General features: G+C 45.1%; 2 protein-coding genes across 11 annotated transcripts; both read right to left on the reverse strand.

Annotated features, from left to right (window-relative positions):
* Positions 1 to 1,227: 1,227 nt before the first annotated feature.
* ZNF619 (zinc finger protein 619) lies at positions 1,228 to 10,124 on the reverse strand. 10 transcript variants are annotated; one of them, XR_016021273.1, is made up of 6 exons: positions 9,921 to 10,124; positions 9,298 to 9,383; positions 7,306 to 7,456; positions 6,597 to 6,713; positions 2,461 to 4,078; positions 1,228 to 1,899 (listed from the first exon to the last, which is right to left on the reverse strand). XR_016021273.1 is itself a non-coding variant. In XM_088798248.1 (6 exons), the coding sequence occupies exons 2-6, from the start codon at positions 9,319 to 9,321 to the stop codon at positions 1,855 to 1,857; spliced, it is 1,509 nt and encodes a 502-aa protein (XP_088654374.1). In that variant the 5' UTR covers positions 9,322 to 9,383; positions 9,921 to 10,124; the 3' UTR covers positions 1,228 to 1,854. The 10 variants fall into 10 exon arrangements, 9 of the variants coding, with proteins under 9 accessions (XP_088654374.1, XP_088654368.1, XP_088654367.1 ...); XM_088798248.1 differs by having other exon boundaries at positions 2,907 to 4,078; XM_088798242.1 differs by having other exon boundaries at positions 1,228 to 4,078; positions 6,597 to 6,710; positions 7,306 to 7,432.
* Positions 10,125 to 13,384: 3,260 nt separating this feature from the next.
* Positions 13,385 to 20,018, reverse strand: RPL14 (ribosomal protein L14). Its single transcript, XM_019727574.3, has 8 exons — positions 20,012 to 20,018; positions 19,230 to 19,428; positions 16,689 to 16,860; positions 16,114 to 16,215; positions 15,393 to 15,487; positions 14,015 to 14,114; positions 13,880 to 13,933; positions 13,385 to 13,715 (listed from the first exon to the last, which is right to left on the reverse strand). The coding sequence occupies exons 1-8, from the start codon at positions 20,016 to 20,018 to the stop codon at positions 13,434 to 13,436; spliced, it is 1,011 nt and encodes a 336-aa protein (XP_019583133.2). The 3' UTR covers positions 13,385 to 13,433.
* Between the last annotated feature and the right edge of the window lie 954 nt (positions 20,019 to 20,972).

Below are 20,972 nucleotides of genomic sequence, written 5' to 3' on the forward strand. Positions count from 1 at the left end.
AGTAGAAGTATCTATCTGGACGCCAATGGTAACCACTTTGAGCACCTCTTGTAATTGCAAAAGTCAAACATGTATTCGAGTATTACAATTTTAATAGTTTTTTCTTTTCTTAAAATATGTATACATTTTGTTGGCACCCTCTCTATATTTAATGTCCATTTATCTGAACCTTTATGCAAAAAAAGACAAAAGAAATATGAAACTAATGCACACAATGCAGAATTTCCCCTGCTATAAATGACAAATGACCTGAGAAAACTTAATGCAACACTTACATATGGTTGGGTAAGATTTAGTGAAGTTTTACAAAATCGTATTGGAAATGAGACAACCACAGAGAGCAGGAGCAAACGCAGCCTCTCAGCAGTTTACTTGGTGCCAGCACACGAGACAGCAGCTGCTCATGTTGCCCACATAGGATACTGCAGTGGGTCCTCTGTATGGGAGCTCATCTTTGTGAACCAAGCTCTTATACTCAAGGTGAGCTAATAAGAACTTACACATATACACACACAAATGTATACTTCTGTGTAAAGGGATGTTTAAATTCTGGGCCCTTTTGGTCCCTGACATAAACCCAGGATCAGTTAGGTGACAGCAGTGATCGTGGTGGTGGGCACCAGGGGAAAGCGAGTCAGTGCCCAGATGTCTCTGAACAATATCCCTACCTCCAGTTTTTCTAACAACCTGGAAAGACCTTTTCCTATATGGTATAAACACTGCTCACTGCAGAGCCAAATGCTATACTAAGATTGCATTCCCTTTATTGTACAACTTCAAAAAAAAATTCCTAGTTGCCTTTCTGTTTTCCACTACTTGACTTTATGATAGCCTAAATTCTTCACAAACTCTCCTTGGTATGAGGACACGAGATTCCAGCCCTGCTACACTACACAACCATTGTCCTGAGTCTGCACTGTTTCCCACAATGAACCCATGTTTTTCTGGACACAGTGTCTTCCTCATTCTTCTTTCACTGGAGCACACCCTCACATAAAGATGTTCAGTCATGTGTGTAGATGTGTGTGTCAGAAATATGACAAAGAAACCACGGTCATTGTGATTTTCCATATTTGACCGCTTTTCTTAGCATGATTCTGGCTGAGGGATCTTCATATATTCTGGAAGCTAAGTAAATAAGTTTTATTTTTGCCTTTTATTCTCCTGAATTCTGTGTATTGCACAAACCTTATCAAGAAATTAAGATAAAGAAAAATCCCCAACATCTCACGGATTTAAATTTCTCGCTGTATTGAGGGAAATTTTGGGGGTAATGCAAATTTTCTATATCTTAGTTACACAACTGTATTCATTGTCAAAACTCACCAAACTATTCTTTAATAGGGTAAATTTTACTGTTTATATAGTATATTTCACTAACCCTGACCAAACCAAAACCAAAATATCTTTCTATGCCCTCACTTGCAGATACAATTTTATGGTGTTATAACAGTGTACATATCATTTTCTGAGTACTGTATCCCCACATCGTTATTTAAATACTTCCCCATGTTGCTACACTGTCCTGAAACTGATTTCAAGAAAGGTCAGAGTCTGTAACCACTAGACGGAAAGTACGGCCAAACCAATGAGATCATAACATCTGGTACAATTAGCGTCCTTTAAACCCTTCTTGGTGTTGCCTAAGTAGTTCATTATATAAAGTTAATGAAAAGGTTCCACCACTCATAAATTCAGATTTAATCACAGGGGACACGAAACAGTTGTGAAGACGTGTCCACGGGCATGCATGGTACCTGATCAGGAATGAACTCTTCTGAGGCAGGGGCTCCATGAGTCGTTGTTGGGTTTCTCTTCTTCCCTCTGGTGCTCACCAGTGTGAGGGCAGCATGTTCACCCCGTGTAGAATTTGTAGGTTTCTGCACCCAGGCACCTATCCTAAAGTGCACAAGCCCAAGTCACTTTTTGTACCTACTTATTTGAGTGGGCACTAAAATTAAACAACGATATGGGTGGAAATAGCAAAGGAACCCAAACAGAAAAACCACATTCCCTTCCAATCATATTCTTTTCACTGATTATTTTCTTGGTCTATTGCTTAGTTACATAGGATCCTCCGAATGGTCATTATCAAGGTAATAAAAAATTCAAGGCTCAGATTTCTCACAGGGAGCTTCACTCTTAGCCCACCAAATGGCCCTCCTTAAATCCTGAAAACAAACATTGGATATTTTCTCTGATTTCTTCCTCCCATGGGCTTTGTATTCCCTCTATTTCTCAAATTACAATAGCCTATCTCATTATAATGCCATACTCGTAAAATCCAAATTTCTAACTCTAGTAGCCCCAGAAGGCAGGAACAGACTGATGGTTAGTTCAAAACTGGACACTGTAAAGGAAAAATACTATCATTTCCTACCCAGGGGATAGAAGAGAGTAACCAACGTGGTCCTTAAGTGGGAGAACTGAAGATGGACTTGAGAAACAAGGATGACTTACACAAGACCAGAGGAGTCTCGATAAAGACATGATCAGGAGCCAGTGGAAACTGGTAACTGTAGATGCACTGGGAGTTGAGAACACGAGGGAGCTCACGGGGAGTGAGACAAAGGGGTCAGGCTACGAGGGGATGACTTCCCAGGAGAAGCAAGATCCTGAAAGAAATGCACTATTTGGCCAGGTGAAGACCCGGCCATTTCAGAGGAGGGGAACAGCATGAAGACAGGCACAGAGAGAGGACACAGCACTGCATGTGGAGAAGACGGGGGAGACCCGGGCATGGCTGGAGCAGGGCACACATGCTGGGGAGGCAGAAAGGAGGGGACTGAAGGAGGAGAGTGGGGCTTAACTGCTGATGGCCTGGTGACTTGGGCAGGTTTCTTCCCGGTATGCAACTTCTGATGCTGAATGAAACTTGCACTCCATTTGAAGATTTTCCCACACACCTTGCACTCATAAGGTTTCTCCCCAGTGTGAACTCGCTGATGCTGAACCAGGGTGATTTTCTGATTGAACGCCTTCCCACACTCCTGGCATTCATAAGGCTTCTCCCCGGTGTGGATCCTCTGATGTACGATAAAGCGGGAGCTACAGCTGAATGTTTTCCAACATTCGTTGCATTTATAGAGTTTTTCCCCGGTGTGAAACCGCTGGTGCTGGAGAAATACTGAACTCCGGCGGAAGGCCTTGCCGCACTCCTTACATTCATAAGGTTTCTCCCCAGTGTGAACTCGCTGATGCTGAACCAGGGTGATTTTCTGATTGAACGCCTTCCCACACTCCTGGCATTCATAAGGCTTCTCCCCTGTGTGGATCCTCTGATGCTGAGTCAGGACTGAATTCGAACTGAAACTTTTCCCACAGTCCTTGCATTCGTAGGGCTTCTCCCCAGTGTGAATTCGCTCATGGATGATGCAGTCATAACTACACCTGAAAGCCTTCCCACAGTCCTTACATTTAAAGGGTTTCTCCCCAGTGTGGATTCGCTGGTGCTGAATAAGTTTTGAGTTGTAGCTGAAGGTTTTTCCACAGTCCTTACAGTCATAGGGCTTCTCCCCACCATGGAGTTTCTGATGCTGAAGGAGGTGGGAGTTTTGACTGAAGGCTTGTCCGCATTCCTCACACAAGTACGGTTTCTCCCCGGTGTGGATTTTCTGGTGCCGCGACAGTTTGGAGTTATACCTGAAGGCTTTCCCACATTCTTTGCATTTGTAGGGCTTCTCACCAGTGTGAATTCCCTGATGCTGATGAAGGTCTGAATGTTGGTTGAAATACCTGCCACACTCACCGCATTTATAACGCACCTGTTCTCTAGGGAGGCCCTGCTTTGTAATGAGACGTGTGCCGACACCACTGCTGCCTTCCAACTTCCTGGCTATCCCTTCTCTTTCGATGGTAGAGCGTTTATGATCCTGGACTGTCGAGTCTGTGAAATCTCCTTTCTTTGAGTTTCTCTTCCCCGTGTCACACAGCAGTGGCTTCTCGAAGCTGCCTTTCAAGTGAGGGTGCTGGGCAGCCTCCATCAGCAGCATCTCTGCTGTCAGCCTGGCACACTCTGGTTCTTTAGGAATGTTCAGCTTCAGCATTGGCTCCTCATTCTCAGTCTTGGTTTTACCCCCTAGCACAATAAAAAGAAAACATCAGAGGCACTTACTTACATTAGAAGGGGCAAGGGAAGAAGCAGTATTAGCTTGCCCGGGACAGTTTTTGGAGCGAGTAAGAGCCACGTGAGGGTGCCCTGAAGGGAAAGTAAAAATATTGGAGGTGGAGAAGGCAAGCAATGCCATAGGATGACACAAACAGTGCAGACAGCAGAAGCTGTTAACTGAGACAAATAGATACAGAAAAATGGAAATGGGGTGGAAAAGTCATCAGAGGGGGCAGTGATGAAGAAAAGCTGAGGGAGCTGAAGGTGAGGCAGGAGGTCTCTAAACTGGAGGAGAGAGAGCTGGGTCAGCAGTGTCCAGAGGGCTGGGAGACGCTGTCTGCAACCGTGGATCCCAAGCCCAGTCAAGGCAGGAAATGGTCCAACTACTTCACAACAGTCTGTAACCTCCAAAGAAATGTTACAGAAGCCCAACTGGGGAGAAAATCGTTTGTTACACTGCTGGTTGTGAAGGGTTCATAAAAGGACCCCTATGTTAAACCCATGAACTACTCTGGGAGAGACAGTTACCTCTGAAAGGAAAAAAGACATGCCTGGTGAAGACCCAGGACTGGAGACGGCAATTGGGGGGTTTGGAGGGAGATTTGTGCTCTCACTTGGTGGCACTACGACACAGAAACCTTTTTTGCCTTTTCAAGCATCTGACAAATGAAACTTCTAGCTTAGTGTTTCTCAAGCTTTTTGACTGTGACTTACATAGATCCTGACCCAATACACACAATCTTACATACACACTCATACACATAAACCTGAAACAGTAACAGAAGTTTCACAAAACTGCCCCTAATAAGAGTGATGCATTTAAGACAGATTTTATACTATTTTGGTCTATTTCACTTAAGTCTACAGTCTACAGTCTAGTCTAATTTTTAAAGGCTGAGCACAACTCACTGAAGAGCTGCAACCCAGGGTTGAAGATTCTCCAGAACAATGGTCCTCAAAGTGTGGTCCCAGGACCATTATTACCTGGGAACTTGTCAGAAATGCAGATGCTTGGGCCCCGCCCCAGTGCTGCTGAGTTAGCCTCTCTGGAGGTGGTGCCCAGCAGTCTGCTTTCCCCAGCCTCGCAAGTGACTAATGATCCTAGAGTTTGAAATCACTGCTCTAGAAACTAAAAAAGGCAGTTAGAGGCTGTTCTTTTAATTGTGCAAAGCCGCACTGTTGCATAGGTGGCCACTAGCTACATGTAGCTATTTAATTAAAATGGAACAAATTTCAAAACTCAGTTCCTCAGTAGCACTGGCCACATTTCAAGTGCACCTGTGGCTACAGGCTACCACATTGGACAGTGCAGTTGTATAACACTTCCATCACCGTAGAAAGTTCTATTGGACAATGCTGGTTTGAAGTTTTCGTAAGGCTAACTAGACAATGTGCAGCTGTAGCAAAGGGAAACACAACTGCAGGCAGACTGCCAGGAAAGGCTTTTCATCCAGGAGACCTAAGGGGCTGGCGTCAACCTAAAGGCACTAATTCAGATAGAAGTGGGGGTGAGTGAGAAACGAGCCATTAGTTAACAGAAGTTCTGAATAGCATTAGGGATTGGGAAAGTATGAGAACAGGCCACTGAATGAGAAAGGCTATATGCCAAATCTCTGGATGGTTCTTCACATTTATCTCAATTCAGTATCTTTCAAAAAAGGAAACCATTCATTCCCAATAAAGAAGCAGGCTTTATTCTAAAAGCTAATTTAAAATTCACTGTTTAGAAATACACAAAAATTCCATTCTTGTAGGGAGCCGGAGCATTAAGGGTTAAGAAAATGTAACTTCAAGCAGAGTTTGGGAGGATCGCTAAGGGGAACTCCGATAAGCATAAAGAACAAACAGACACCTGCTGCCCTGGGAATGGGAAAATATCTAAAGGTCTAAGAACAGTCAGGGCCAAACTTTGAGAAAACATAACTAATCTGTACTTGCTGCCTCAGCTGCTTTATGTAACCTTCTTGTTTCTGTGTGTATAAAAGAAAGCTGAAAAATAAAGTAGGCGCTGCAGTCTAATTAGAACTGCTCGCCCTCCCGATCCCATCTTTGTCTCTTGTCTATTTTTTTCTCAATCCTCACTCCCCACTTCAGGAACCGTTCGTCTCGTCGGCAGGCTCCGACAGATTCTCATACACAGTTTCATACACACACACACACACACACACACACACACACACACACGCAATGTTCTTATGGAAACGACTTCTTACTATATTGTCATTTTATTCCTAAACTGACCAACAGAAGCCTGTTTTCACTACAGTGTTTGAAATCCTTTAGCTTTACAAAAAATGACAGAAAATGAAATATTTGGACTGCTCTTCTACAGTTTGGAGTTGAAGCTCTAGCGAGAGACACTTTTCTGAATGAGAGAGACCATTTTCGTCCCCACAACCGCAGTATGACAGAAGAAAAGGCTTTTTCATGTTAAATCATTAAAAGACAGGCCGAGCTGGAGAGGACGACGGTGGGTTCTCCTGCTTACCTGTGCAGACACTTCTCAGGGCCTCCGCTTCCCCGGGTGTCCAGGGATCCAGGTCCCGGGGTGCTTCCCCTCGCTCTAGCTGGAATATCAGGTCTGGTTTGGAGAATGGAAATGCTGCTGAAGGAGAAAAAGGAACAGGAAGCTGAGGAGAGGCCATCCTGACCGTTCTCAGTCCACCCTCTGTTTTGCCAGGTGAAAAAAGAAGTGGCCGTCCCAAGAGATTAAATGAGGTCAGTGTGGAGAGAATCTGGGGAGCTAAGGAAGGCTCAAATTGTTTTGCTCAGGAGGGAGCTTGTTCAAGCTCCATCTGAGAGGACGGGAAGCGGCCACCGTCGTTGGAGGTGTATACATGGGGGTCCTAGGAGATGCTCACACAGAGGAGATGGGACCAAGGTCTCCTCTAGGAAACCGGAAGAGCAGAAGAATGAAAGTGGGCCACTGGGAACCTTCTTAGCTCTCTGTGCCCAGAGCAAAGTCTCTCTCAGGAGAGTCCCCACCAGGAAACAGGGGAGCAGGACGTCTTGTTTAAACCAAAGTGAACCCAGATCTTTCTCTGTCAGCTACTCTTGCAACTGGGGATTACTGGGGATTACATAGCTCAGCTCATAGAGCACCAATCCTACTGGTATTAGAGGTTCCAGATCTGCTAAGGAGGAAGCCATGAGCTCAGAGGGCAGAAGCTGAGTTTCAGAGAGGAAGGAGGGCTTACCCAGGGAAGCCACATTTGCATAATTCTCCAGCATCACCTCCCTGTACAGGGCCCTCTGCACAGGGTCCAGGCTGGCCCACTGATTCTGGGTGAAGTACACGGCCACGTCCTCAAAGGTCACTGACTCCTGAAACAGATTCTTGCTCAAGCCCTGTGCAAGGTCAGAGAAGGGGCCTGAACTCAGGAAAAGGGACGAACCTAGGAAGGTTTGTACTAGCAAGGAGAGCCACACGGCATCCGTCAGGGGCAGCCCTCAGCCAGCACTCCCATTTCCAATGTGCCGACCTCTGGGGGCCGGTTGTGTCATCCCAAGCACACAGCCCAGAACCTGCTTTTGTCCGCTTGGTGGTCACGTCAACCCGTCTGACTCCAGGTCTAGCTTCCTGGCGTGTTTTCTAAAGTGACCACAGCAAGTTATCTGCCTTTCACCCTGCCTCCATTCAACCTGAAGCCCCATCAGGGCCCTCCCCTCAGCGTCTCTCTGGTCTTCCCTCCACATCTTTTACTAGAGACAGAGGGACAGTTCCATGGCCACAGAGCTCCTTTCACTCTGGATGATTCTTCCTCCTTCTGCCATCTGGCCTTATCAGAAAGCTGGTTGTCCCTTGAAGGCAACGTGCAGTGTCACCTCCTCCTTTCCTAACATACATGACCCCAGGAACAGGATGGCAGCCTCTGACCTTGAGCCTGGACCCACCCCCGATCAGCTAAGCTCAGTCCGGCTGCCACTGCTGCCCTCCTCACCAGGTGTGTTCCTTTCTGCCTCCTGCTGGGGCCATGTCCACGTTCCCCAGGGAGAAGGAAACCATCACAGGCTATTTAGACTTCTTTATATATGAATTTACTCAATCATTAGAACACACCTGTGAAGTCAGAATTAATATCCCCCTTTTTAGATGGGAATCAGTAATATTAAGCTTTTTAGATGGGAATCTGCAATATTAAGCACTTTCAAATAGACAAAAGGGAGTCCTCTTTGTCTGAGTATTTATTACAATGTTGTATAAGGAAGCAAAAATTTCAAATGAACTCACCACATACATAACGCGGTCCTCTGTAACATCGCTCCCTGACTCACACTGTTCCCTAGCCCCCTCTCTCAGTCTGTCATGTCAATTACCTGCTCTTTGTGATTGTGGCTCAAGTGCAGAAACAGAAGTGGATGGTCCAATGTTTGCAACAGCCAAATACATATTGCTCATGTCTGGGATGGAGCTTTCTCATGACATGACACATCCATTACATGATACACCCAGCTTTCTCATTACATGAACTGGGGCACTGGGGAGAAATTCGGGGAAATCCTCTACCACTAAGAAAACTCTGGAGGGACAACTGCTGCCAGTGCTGCGTGAATTTGTGCCAACAAAGGATACAGGCTCTTACAGAGGTTACGCCGCAGTCTTTGCAATGGGCTCGAGGCACAGGTTTCAGCCCCACTCAGCATCCCTCCAAGAACCCACCTCCCTCCTCAACCCACATCCTCTGCATGCTCCATTTTGGCCTCACTGAACCCTAATTTCATGGTCTGCAGGGGAAACCCCTCCTGTGGGAGTTGCCTGTTTAATCTCAGAAGGTGGTCTTCCTCTGTGTATTGTCATGCAGACTAGCACACCCAAATTTTAACTTGTCCATTAACTCCCCAGATATTGTACACCTGTAGACTCCGGAGATCTGGGGTGGGGCCTGAGCTTGTGCCTTTCTAACAAGCCCCCTGGTGAGGCCGAAGCTGCTCATCTGTGCACCATACTTGCACTTTGCACGTAGTCTCACTTTCTAGAATTTCTTAGCTGGTACGTCCCTCTTTCTCAACCAACCTGATCCTCCCAAGTTTACTTACTCTCCCCCATCAACTGCCCTAATGTACTCCCTTGCCACAGCTATTGATGGATGCCAAGCTAAGCCCGGGACTGGCCAGGTCAGGCCACTGGTCCTGTAATGACCTTTCCTATCTGCTCTGAATATGGAAAGCTGGAAGAGAGCTCAGCTCACCTGGAGCCACACTGTCTGGAGCATGGCTGATGACCCCTGGCTTCATGCACTGCCCTTTCTCTTTGCAAAAGCAAGAACCTGCAGAGCTAAGAGGAAAGAGAACCATAGGGTGAGACCCGCCCTGTCTTGTTTCCCACACTTGCCGCCTCTTGCGCCCTCAGTCTTCTTGCCACACTCATTGGAAAAATTTTACGACATTCTGGTTGTTGTCAATGCACCCTCTCTAGTGATTCATGGGATGCTGCAATTGCTCCCTTTGTACACGCCACAGATTTGCCTGGTGAGGCTGGAAATTCCTAGAAAGTTCTTGAATCAAGTCAAGAACTGCAGTGAATTCGTGGCGTTTAAGAAAATCCCTGGCCCACTCTGAATGTGTTACTAAGCAGTTTGCACTGAATGCTTCCAGGGATCAAGGCCAAGACCCAGCGCGAGTTCCTGGAGATAGTAGGGTGACAGGTGGCCCTGGACCAACCGCCGGCTGCGGGACAAAATGCAAGTGGCGTTCTGGCCCCAGTGGTAAAGGGTAAGACGCCCAACGTCCAGTTGGCGACACTGACGGAGACTTGACACTCCTCCCCGGGATGCAGGCCACTCGCAACGTCACCGGCCCCCACCCCGAGTACCGCGAGCCGGGGATGTCAGGCCAGCTCTTCGCGGCAGGAAGGTCGATCGCGCCTCGGCCGGCAGGAGGTGGGCGCTGGCTCCTCGCGGCGTCTGCGGCCCCGACGCCCGAGCTCCGGGACCGGGAGGGCCAGGCCACCCGGGGGAGCGGGGTCACCTAATCCCTGCCGCTCACTCCGGAGCGATGGCAGCACTGGGAACGCAGCCAAGGCGGAAGCACGAGCGGAGGGAGCTCTCAGCGCCTCTCTAGGAAGCTGGGAGGCTGGCCATCTCCATGGTTCTACCAAGCCAGACCCCATCGACGGGGCTCTTCTCAGTCATTCACTCCATGGCTTACCAACCCAAGTTGACGACCAGGTCCTCAAAGACAGAGTCCACATCACACTCCTTGTGATGCTCTGACTCGGAGGCTTACTAGCGGTTACCTAACCTAATGAATTTATAACCCGTCTCCAGCTGATTCCACCGCGATGTGACCTAGAATCATGAAGTCTGGGGTCTGGCTTCAACTCCTGACTCCATCATTTATCCTCTGTATGGCCTTGCACAAGTTACTTAAACTCTGTGATCATTTTCTGAGTTGAGAATGGTAATAGTTTTAAACTCATAAATTCAACGGATTAACCATCAGTCAATTCATGTAAAAAGCACTTGTCATTACTTCTGGTTCTGTATTCTAAGTCACAATAAGTGTTGTTATTGCTGACATTACTATTGCAGTCATGCACCACTTAATGATGGGGGTATGTTCTGAGAAAGGCACTGTAGGTGATTTTGTCATCATGCAAACATCAGAATGACTTACGCAAACCGAGGTGGTCCAGCCTGCTCCACCCTGGGGCTGTATGGAACCGCTCGGAGGCTACAAGCCTGTACAGCATGTTACTGCACTGAATACTGTGGCATTGTAACGCAACAGTATTTGTGTTATCTAAACATCCAAACAAAAGGTATAGTGAAAATACGGTATGAGATAAAGAACGTACGCCTGTCCAGGGCACTTGCCACGAAAGGAGCTTGCAGGACAGGACGTTGCTCCGCGTGACTGAGTGGTGAGTGGATGTGAAGGCCGAGGACACTGCTGTCACTACTGAGACTTTATAGTCATGTACCCTCAGGCTACACGTAATTCATCAAAACACAAGAGTAAATGAAGCACAAGATGGTACAAAGATGTATGAGGCTACAGGAAATACTGTTTTACAGTAAACTTTTTTTTAAGTGGAAATACACTGTAAAAGAACAATGGAAAGTATAGCAAATAAGTAGCAAGTTATTTATTATCAAACACTATGTACTGCATGTAATTACTCGTATGTGCTAGTTTCATGACTGGCAGCACAGTTTGTCTACACCAGCATCAACACTAACACATAATGCAGAGCTGCAATGTACAGTTAGGACAGTTAGGGTGCCACTAGGTGAGGAATTTTTCAGATCCATTAAAATCTTATGGACCACACAGTCCTATGTGCTGTGTCGTTCACCAAAACGTTGCTTTGCAGTGCATGACACCACTCTAGTAACACTGTATCTTTCTCCAGTCGACATAATAATCATGGCAATAGCGCTTCCTTTGGGCCAGGCATTGTGCAGATAGCTTTGAGCTAGAGGCCTGTATATTATTGGCTATCCCACCAGTTCCTAAAACTCAAAATATTCCAGACTAATCTCAACCTTTCCTCACCCTCCTGTTCCTGGATGAATGGCTGTTGGCTGGAACAAACTCCACAAATTCTGGTTCCAGTCCCTGCATTTTCCCACAGTCCAGACTTAAGAGCAAGTAAGGGTGCTAGAGGATATCTTACAGTTCTAAAGGAAAATAATTTTGATTCTAGAATTCCAGAGCTAAAACATCACAGATACAAGGTGTAATAGACATATAAGAAATATGTCTTTTTGGTCTTTGTCCCCATTTCCTGACAGGAATCTTCTAAAACCCTTGGAATCTCGGAGTATTGAGTGTCTTTCTGTATGTGCATGACTGTTGGCTGGGGACTCCTAGATAGCTTCAGGGTGGGACAGTCACCAGAGGAACCATGGGATTGGAACTTTCACCCCCACCACTGCTGAGGGGCTGGAGATTGAGCTTATCACCAATGGCCAGTGATTTAATCAATTATGCCTATATAATGGACCTCCAAAAAATCCCCTAAAGACATAGGGCATTCAGAGAGCTTCCAGGTTAGTGAACAAATTGGGTTCAGCAGGTGGCAAGCTGGAGGACATGGAAGTTCCCTGCCCCTTCCCTAACACCTTGCCCTATGCATCTCTTCTATTTGGCTGTTGCTAAATTTTATCCTTTGTAATAAACTGGTTAATAGTCCCATTTTCCCCAGTTCTGTGATGAGCTTTCCTAATAAATTATCAAACCTGAGGAGGTAGTCCAATTTATAGCTGGTCAGTCAGAAGTACGGGAGGCCTGAGACTTGCATCTGAAGTGAGGTCCGATGCTAACTCTGGGTAGTCGTATCAGAATTAAATTGGTTGGTGTGGGGGAAAAAATCATACGTTTGCTATCAGAAATGCTGTTAAGAAATAGTTCATAAAAGGGCAAAATACTTTCAGACAAGTAAGCCAAGTTTATCATTCATAAATGCTAACTGGAGGAAAAACTAGATGTAGTCAGTGAAAATCAAAAATTAATGAATCCAAGAGTAAAAGGGGACAGAAGCAGCAGCAGTAAAGCAAGAAACCGGTAAGACATCGCTTTAGGTTATCTACCAAGGCCTACTAAACGGCATCACCACTGCCACTTAACCAGTTGGGACCTTTGTCAAGGTGAGGAATACTGCCAAGCTTGATACCACCTCTAACCTTCCCATTCCGTCTTGTTCGGTAAGATTCAGTCCAAAAGCACAATGATCTCAATCTGATGTTCACTCCATTTCAACACTAAATGGCTTAAGTACCCCCATAGCTAACATCTGCTTCCTTGTTCCGTTGTGTCTAGTCCTGTGTTCTTGAGAGATTCATACCAGCCTTCCCCTTAGTCTTTTAGGTTGCCGCCTAAGATCCCAATTTCTCTAGACGACTCCCCACCCCACACACAAGGGCAGGCACCCCCCATAAATTTCCTCTGCCACAAAAGCTATTAATTATACTGTTATCACTTGCCTAGTAATACCACCAGCAAAAGGAGCTCTCCCTGTTATTCCACTGAGGTTCAACAAACCAGCTTTTGTATACTTGTCTTTTCCTAGTATATTTTTACAAGAAAATTTACTCAACTCTCAAGCATCAAAAGCTGTTAGAATTGTAAATTTATGGGAAACATGTGTATAAGAAAAAAAAAAAAACACTTCGTGTTCTAAATATGATTCCCAACGAGAACGTTAGTTATGACGTTGTGTGATGGCTTTACACTACGTGAGAATGGGCAATGTGGGACAAATGAACATCAACAATCCCACAATCAATCTGCTTCATAATCCAGGCCCCAGCAAGACTTTAATCCACAATTAAGTAAATTTGTCAAAAAGAACCTTTATTACTTTTATAACAGCCTTTTGTTCTTATGCTTTCTTGCCAGATGCTTTTGGAGCAGGTGCTTTCTGGGCTGGAGCTTTCGGACCCTTCTGAGCTTTAGGAGGTGCTGCCTTCTGGCCTGCAGCTTTCTGGGCAGGAACCTTCTGGGCTGGAGCCTTCTTGCCTGCAGCAGCCATCTTTTTTGCTGGAACCTTTGCAGCAGCAGCTGCTGCAGCTGTACCTTTAGCAGCAGGTGCTTTTTTGGGAGAAGCCTTCAGGAGTGCTGCCTTTTGAAGCTTCTTAACTTCAAGCTTGATTATTCGGTTCCTCTGAAAAATTTCAATACATATTTGTAATGTACATGTACAGAAGACAACCCTTATGTCCAAGACCCCTATAAAGTCAACTTTGGTATACCAAGCTTGGGTAAACAGAATTACCAAACAAGTTGAGGGTTAAAATATAACAATCCCATAATAATTTTAAAACTTACCATTTTCTTTGCCTTCATGACTTTGTAACGATCAAAATCTGTCATCTTGGCTTTCTGTTTAAAAAAAAAAAACTCATGTCACCTTCTAACCTCCAGAAAAAAAAAAGTCAGAATTCAAAGACTGTAAGTTATTACCTTTTCTCTGGCTTCAATCTTCTTGGCCCATCTTGTGGCTGTCCATTTTTTATTGATATCTGCCTTCTCCCAGGCTTTTCGGACATACTTCTGGCGGGCACTAGAAAGAGCCAAGACCATCAATTAAGGAATCAGCTTTGAAGCCTCAGACATCCAAGGACAGCTTTGCGTCCTCTGAAAAGCACACTTTATATCCCTCAAGTTAAAAAGCATAAACAAAATGATGCCCAAAGTACCCTTCCCAATGATTATACTTCTAGCTCTAGTTGTCTCTAGAGAACACATACCACCTGGCACACTACAGTTTTACTCATTTGAATAGTATTCACTAAACCAATGTCTCTTACTATCTCAAACACAATTTTAATAAAAAATGTAAAACAGCCAATGTTCAGGATTTTAAAATCAACTTTCATGTATAGAATATCACCCCAGAGTAGTGAATATGTACAAAGCAATTTCCTTTTCATCAAAAATGAGGTTAAGTTAATCCTTAGACCTAATGTTTTTATTTTGTACAAAAACGCTTAAAGATTTGATCATAAAATCCAATTATAATCATTTTGAAATTTATCAAAACCCAGTGTGCTTAAAAAAATAAACAAATAGTTACAGCATGTATGCCACTGCAACTGCATTTGCAGCTGGTAATGACAGCAACACACCACAGGGTTTAACTTTCACAATCTACATGTCAAGAAAAAAATTACTACTGATCGCCTCAATTCCATATAAGCAGCTGGGAATAGAACCTCTGTGGTGGCTGCCTGCCGTATGAGATGATGAATGTTAAATACTTATAACTAACACGTTAAAAGTTCAACTAACGACAGCTAGTATTGGAAAAGACAAGCTAGAATTTTTGTTTTGAAGCTGTAAATGACTAAAATGTGAACAGGAAACCAGAATTCCTTAGGGAGGTCTTTGGAGTGTAAATCCTGAAAGAGGGTAAAAAAGATGATAGCAAATCTGGATAAAAGCAAAGCCAGAGAACTACCAGATCACAGAACACTTAAAAAGTAACTAACGCAGAGGGTAAGGGGGATTAAATATATGGTGATGGAAGGAGAACTGACTCTGGGTGGTGAACACACAATGGGATTTATAGATGATGTAATACAGCATTGTACATCTATGTACATATGAAAGCCATGTAATTTTACTAACAATTGTCACCCCAATAAATTAAAAAAAAAAAAGTAATTAACGCCCATCTATTTCTACACTGTAAATTCCTCTTCTGAATTGCTTTCACCTTTCAACTGTTTACCATATTCTCAAGGGAAAAACAACAAAATAACAAAAACATTTTTTGAATTAAACTTTTTTCTAGTATAAACAAAGCTGGGGGAGGGTGTGATGGTTGGTAGACAGTTACCTGTGTGGGAACTTGAGGATGAAGTCAGTGAGCTGCATGCATTTGAAAGGCATAGCCTGCCTCCTTACTCGAGTGCAAGGTCCATCAACCAAAGCCTAGAACACACAAATAAGATGAAGAACTCAGTATAGAACTGAATATTCAAAATGGACAGATATTCTGTAACAGTCATCCTTTCAGAATTATCAAATCCCCACTATCTGCATTGGTGGTATAGCGATGATTATAGCTGCCTTCCAAATCCTCACTATTTAGATGCTGTTTAAAAATATTAGACTATTAATAGTACAGCATATAACCCAAGTAAATATAACTTACTTGACAATTTTAAGTCTTTAATTCTTACATTTTAAATAACTTCATGTTCATTCACAGCCTTTGGTCAATCCCTTAGTTCGTGGTTCTCAAATATTGACAAGAGCAAACAACAGCTTTCTATGTGCTTGGCTTTGTTCTAAGTTCACTTTACATACAGTAACTCATTTAAACTTCACAATGTATTACCCATTAGTTAAACGCTCTGGCTAGTTTCAGCAGCAGGGGTAATACTTAAACCCAGCAGTGCTGACCAACTCAAGTCTGTACTTGAAACCCCTACTGTGCCTGCTTCTTCAAGGGTAAAATAAAGCCACCATCCAGACTACTCCCCCGTTGGGACCATTACCATTTACACTGCTGCATACCATGCACTGCCATGTGATGTGACTTTCCTTACACTTACCCTGTTCTGGTCAATAACATCTACAATCGCGACCAGCTTCCCGGCGTGAGGCCCAAAGGAGATGTAGGCCACCCGGCCAACCTCCACGAAGCGCCTGAACACCTAAAATGCGGGTAAAAAAAAGGGGGGGAGAACAGCGAAACTAATTAAAAGTGTGCAGTTTATCAAGCTTTGCCGCTTACAGGAAACATGGGTAAGAACGAAGAGGGGACACGTCCAAGTGCCCTGGGACGACCTGGATGGACAAAATCCGCAGACTGCGGCAACAGCCGGGTTCCCGCAGGTCTCCACGCCCCCGCCCACTGGCCCCAACTCCGCAAGGTCCCGGCGGCCCCAGCCATATGCCTTTGGCGGCGGAGGCGCGCACGCGTGGCCCAGGCGCGCCGGGCGCTCCACGCGCTCGTAGGCCGCGCGTCGGAGAAGCTCCCAAACTCATTGCTCCACCCGATCGGGGGGATCTTCACCACACGCTACCTAAGACCCGCCGAGCGCCGTTCCGCGCCCCCGCTCCCAGGCCCAGACAGTGGTGGAGCTGCAGGGCCGCCAGACCCGGAGCCGGTAAGAGCGATACTCACCATGCTGGCGGCGTTCGGCGAGAAGGAAGAAGGCCCGCCCAACACTGCGCAAGTGTAGAGAGCCGCCCCGCCCCCACGGTAAACGAGACGCCGACGTGGGCACCGATTGGCTGGGATCGGGGCGTGCGCGCTTACTCTCACTCGTGCGCCCTCGAAGATATGGCGGAGCTGGCTTCAGTGTGTCTGCTCTGTGGCGAGCGCGAGCTGCGTGATTGGCTTCGGTCATCTGGCGCTGGAGTTGCAGGAAGTTCTTCTCTTAGTATTTTAGGGTGAAGAAGAGCACAGAAGCTATGACTCCAATGTAACTCTACACATTCCATTTTACTTTCTTTTTTAACATTCTTCCAACTTTGAATTACTCAGTACTCTCCCTATTTTTGTCTAAATGTTATTTATGGCTTAGTACTAGACTTTTTTTCTCCCACTAAGTGACCCCGGTAGTATTGTTAACATTTCATTTCAAAGTAATTAAGACTTACAGAAAAGTTGCAAAGCTAGTACAAATGATTCCTATAAACATTTCTCTTTACATTCCCCAAATATTAACGTCTTATGTTTGCATTATCATTTTATCTTTTCTTCCTGAACCACTTAAGAAATTGCAGACATGATGTTTCTTTATCTCTACACACTTAAATGTGTAAAAACAAGGACACTGTTTTACATAATCAGCTGGATCAAAATCAGGAAATGAGTACTATGTAATATGGTCTGTTGTTTAATTTGCAGTCCTATTTAAATGTTACCAATTGTCCCACTTACAGTTTTTAGAGCAAATGAAAAAATTAATTTTTGTCCATGATCTAACGGAGGATTTACAAATTGCATTTAGTTATTCCAGATGTTTAAATCTGCAACAGTTCCTAAGCTTTACCTTGTCTTTCAGAATACTGACATTGTGAAATACAGGCTAGGTGTTTTATAGAACAGCTCTCAATATGGATTTATAGTAGTTTTCCTCATGATTACATTCAGATTATGCATTTTTGTAGAAATGCTGTGTCCTTAATGCATCATATTGGAACACGTTTAGGATAGGTTTGTCCTAATAGGACTTTATTAAGGTGGTGATAATTGTGCTGACAATTCCCAAATCTATTTCAGTCTTTTCCTCTAAACTGTATGCCACCATTGCTCCATTTAATCTATTTTCTTTTCATTAGTCGAGGGCTCGTTTAAAAAAAATAGATCACATCTTCCTATATAAAACACTTCAATGGCTTTCTACAGTATTTAGAATAAAACCTAAACTCCTTACTCTCTCTACATACAAGGCCTTGCGTCATATATCCAAACACACCTTATAACATCCCTTGTTCCCCTTCTTCGCTGTGCTTCAGCCACACTGGTTTTGAACAGGCCAAGCTCTCTCCTGCTCTATGACTTGCACTTGGTGTCTCTTCCGTCAAGACTGCTCTTCTCTCTGTTTATACTCATCGCATGGCAGTGCCAATTCATCTCTTGTATTGTTTTCTAGAAACAGCTCTTCTCAGAAACTTAAGCCGGACTGCCACATTAAGAAAAAAAAAAAAGACGTCTTGCCCGTTTTTTAGCTCAGCTTTTTGTTTTCCTCAGACCTGTTATTACAATTGCAATTGTTTGACTCAGTTTTCTGTCCACTTAGGTTGTAGTTTTGCATCAGTTGGAGTAAGTTCCATGAGAGCAGGATCTTGGCCATCTTTTCTTAGCACAATACCTGATAAAGGGCTCAGTAAGTGCGTAGTGAATGAATTAGTCTTTAGGCTCTGGTGTCTGCTTTATAATTTACAAAGCAAAAGACATGAATGACGTTCGTAGCAGTACTTTTGTAGTAATAGCCCCAAACTAGAAACTACCCCAAGGCGCATAAACGAGAGAATGGATATACTGAGGAAGTCTAGCAATGGAGTCAACAACTACATGGAACATGGATGATTTTATACACAGCAGTGAAATCAGACACAAAGACTATGTGCTATGTGGTTTCATTTATATCAAGTTGAAAACAGGTAAACTAATCTGTGGGTGTTGCATGTAATGATCATGTATACCCTTGGCGCAGGCAACAGTGGGCTGGAGGGGAAAAGGGCCTTCTGAGATGCTGCTGTTGTTTCTTCTTTAGGGGTTGGTTATGTGATGTGTTCAGCTGGTGACAATTCAAAGCTCTACCGTTATGATTTGTGCATTTATTTTTCCCAAATATACGTTAACTTAAAAATGTTCATCTTTATCCCGTTCTACAGAATCAAGTCCAAACTCCACAACCTAGCATTCACGGTCCTGCACAATCTCACCCTGCTGCCCCCGTAACTACAGGTCTCTCGGCTTTTCATGCAGTTGGGCTCCCTCTCCTAGAAAGTGCTGCTCCCCTCTCCAGAGAAAGACAGCGCGTCTTTGAGGAAGCATCTCAAGACCCTTTCCCAAGCGGCCCCAGGCGGTTTCCAGATTTCTCCGAAGCTCCAATATAAGGGCAAGGTAACTCTACGTCAGCCTGATCTACCTCGCGAGTTCGCGGGCATTCAGAAAATAGCAAGATAATTATTAGCAGCTAGTGACAGAAACCGCACAGCCAGACCGAGCACACGCAGCGCTTCGGCGGGCCGGCCACGCCTTTTCCGGGACACGCAACCGTGTCGTCCAATCACGAGGAGGAAGGGCAACTGGTGAGCGACGCCAGCATCCAAGATGGCGTCCTGGGCCCTCTCGGACCTTTGTACGGCCTCTCGCTGCGTCGCCAGACCCTTGCGGTAGGTCAACCCCGCTAGGCAATCACCGAGAGGAAGGGTGGAACAGACGTGGCGTACGGGGGTCACTGTTAAGCTTGGAAGTTTTCCGCAGGTCCTTCGCGGGATTTGTTTTGGGAGCTGTGTCCCCTTAAAGCCGATCCCCTCCGCGATTGCTCGTGGCAAGAGGTGGATGTGAGGGTCCGGGCGGGGACTCGGCTTCGGGTTCCTGCCATGAGGCACCGAGCGGAGAGGTAGCCCGTTCCTGGTCCCGACTGAAGGACGCCCACTTCCCCGAAGCATTTCCAGAGTTTCTGGGGGTGTCAAACTGGCCAGGGCTCTCCACCTGGCACCAGCTGAACCCCAGTATTCTTGTCAGCTTCAGCTGAGTGGATGTGTCTCGTGTTTCTTTTTTCTTTTTCTTTCTTTCCCTCAGTCACAGGGGATGGAGGTGTCAGTTTAGCAGACAAAATGTCTGGATCCCAAAATCTAAGCCTTTTCACGAAGTGAACCCAAAGCTACCTAGAACCCTGACTTCTATTCTGGCTCCTGTAACCTTTGCGAGATGTGAACCAATCCCAGTTATGACCAAACTGGCATGGCAGTCATATGCATGCCTACTTGACATGGTGAACAGGTGCATGTATATTTAGGAGTGAAAAAAATGTGTGTTACGTCTGTTTTCAAAATTTGCGTCTTTGGAACCCTGAAGCTGAGCCCAGTCAACCTAAGATCACCAGGAATAAACCTGTAGTCCAACAAAAGCAGGTGCATTTGATTCATTGTAAGGGAGACTACATATCGGAGACACCATGGAGCAGTTAACCAAAGGAAAGGAAAAAGTGGGAGGTTTCATTCTTGCTGATAACATTTCAGACCCCAAATTTTCTGCGTGTTTGATTTTAGAGAACAAAGTTTCTCAGTGAGTAAGAAAGCAGTAGTCATTCAAAGAATAGGGTTATTATGACATTCAACAGATGTAGCATGTTAGCAGAAATGTTGTTTCCTGTTAACTTTACAGCTATCTTTATTTGTATCTGCTTTTCCTGCCTGATGAATGGCCATGCAGACTTGACTTTCTTAATCAGCTCAGTACCTGGTCCCAAGCACTTTGCATTTACTGAAGAATAAGTCTGAGGTAGCACTGTATGAGGCATTCAAGGGAGAAATTGCCTACCTGCACAGGTGTAGAGCAGAGCTGCAGAGATGGATGGATGTTCCCAGGTGAGAGCAGCCAAATAACATCTTTGCTGTCCTCAACACTTGAGCCTCATTTCTTTCCCCAGCATGAATACAGCGCTCTCTGTCCTGGCCACTGTGCCTGTCCATGTCCCACCTGGGGGCTGGAGACAATCAGAATCTGACAGAGACACCCTGGAGAGGAACAAGAGCTTGCCTGGGCTGGCCCTCAGGACATCAGGTATGTGTCAGGTCTTGGGTGACTGTGAGCCTTACATGTATTGACAGAGTGGCTGGAATGCTCTCTGAGTTACTCAGCTTATATAGCAGTACTCGGAACTTGCCCCAGGGAAATGTGTCTGCTGAACATATTTTTGGGTTTTGCTCTCTGTTTTATGTGATT

Source organism: Rhinolophus sinicus, chromosome 5 (genome assembly GCF_057876585.1).
Source record: "Rhinolophus sinicus isolate RSI-liver-muscle chromosome 5, RSI-T2T, whole genome shotgun sequence".
Lineage (NCBI taxonomy): Eukaryota > Metazoa > Chordata > Mammalia > Chiroptera > Rhinolophidae > Rhinolophus > Rhinolophus sinicus.

Bases quoted from the DNA above. Each gene is read 5' to 3' on its own strand.
- ZNF619 (XM_088798239.1), bottom strand. From the start codon at position 9,321: ATGCTCCAGACAGTGTGGCTCCAG. The intron at 7,457-9,297 runs GTGAGCTGAGCT...GACCTTGCACAG, and splicing joins TCCAGACAGTGTGGCTCCAG to GGCTTGAGCAAGAATCTGTT. The intron at 6,714-7,305 runs GTAAGCCCTCCT...TTTCTCCTTCAG, and splicing joins TGCAAATGTGGCTTCCCTGG to CAGCATTTCCATTCTCCAAA.
- RPL14 (XM_019727574.3), bottom strand. The intron at 16,861-19,229 runs GTTTCTGTCACT...GACACACTGAAG, and splicing joins GTGCTCGGTCTGGCTGTGCG to CCAGCTCCGCCATATCTTCG. The intron at 13,934-14,014 runs GTAATAACTTAC...TTTTTTAAACAG, and splicing joins AGATTGAAGCCAGAGAAAAG to AAAGCCAAGATGACAGATTT.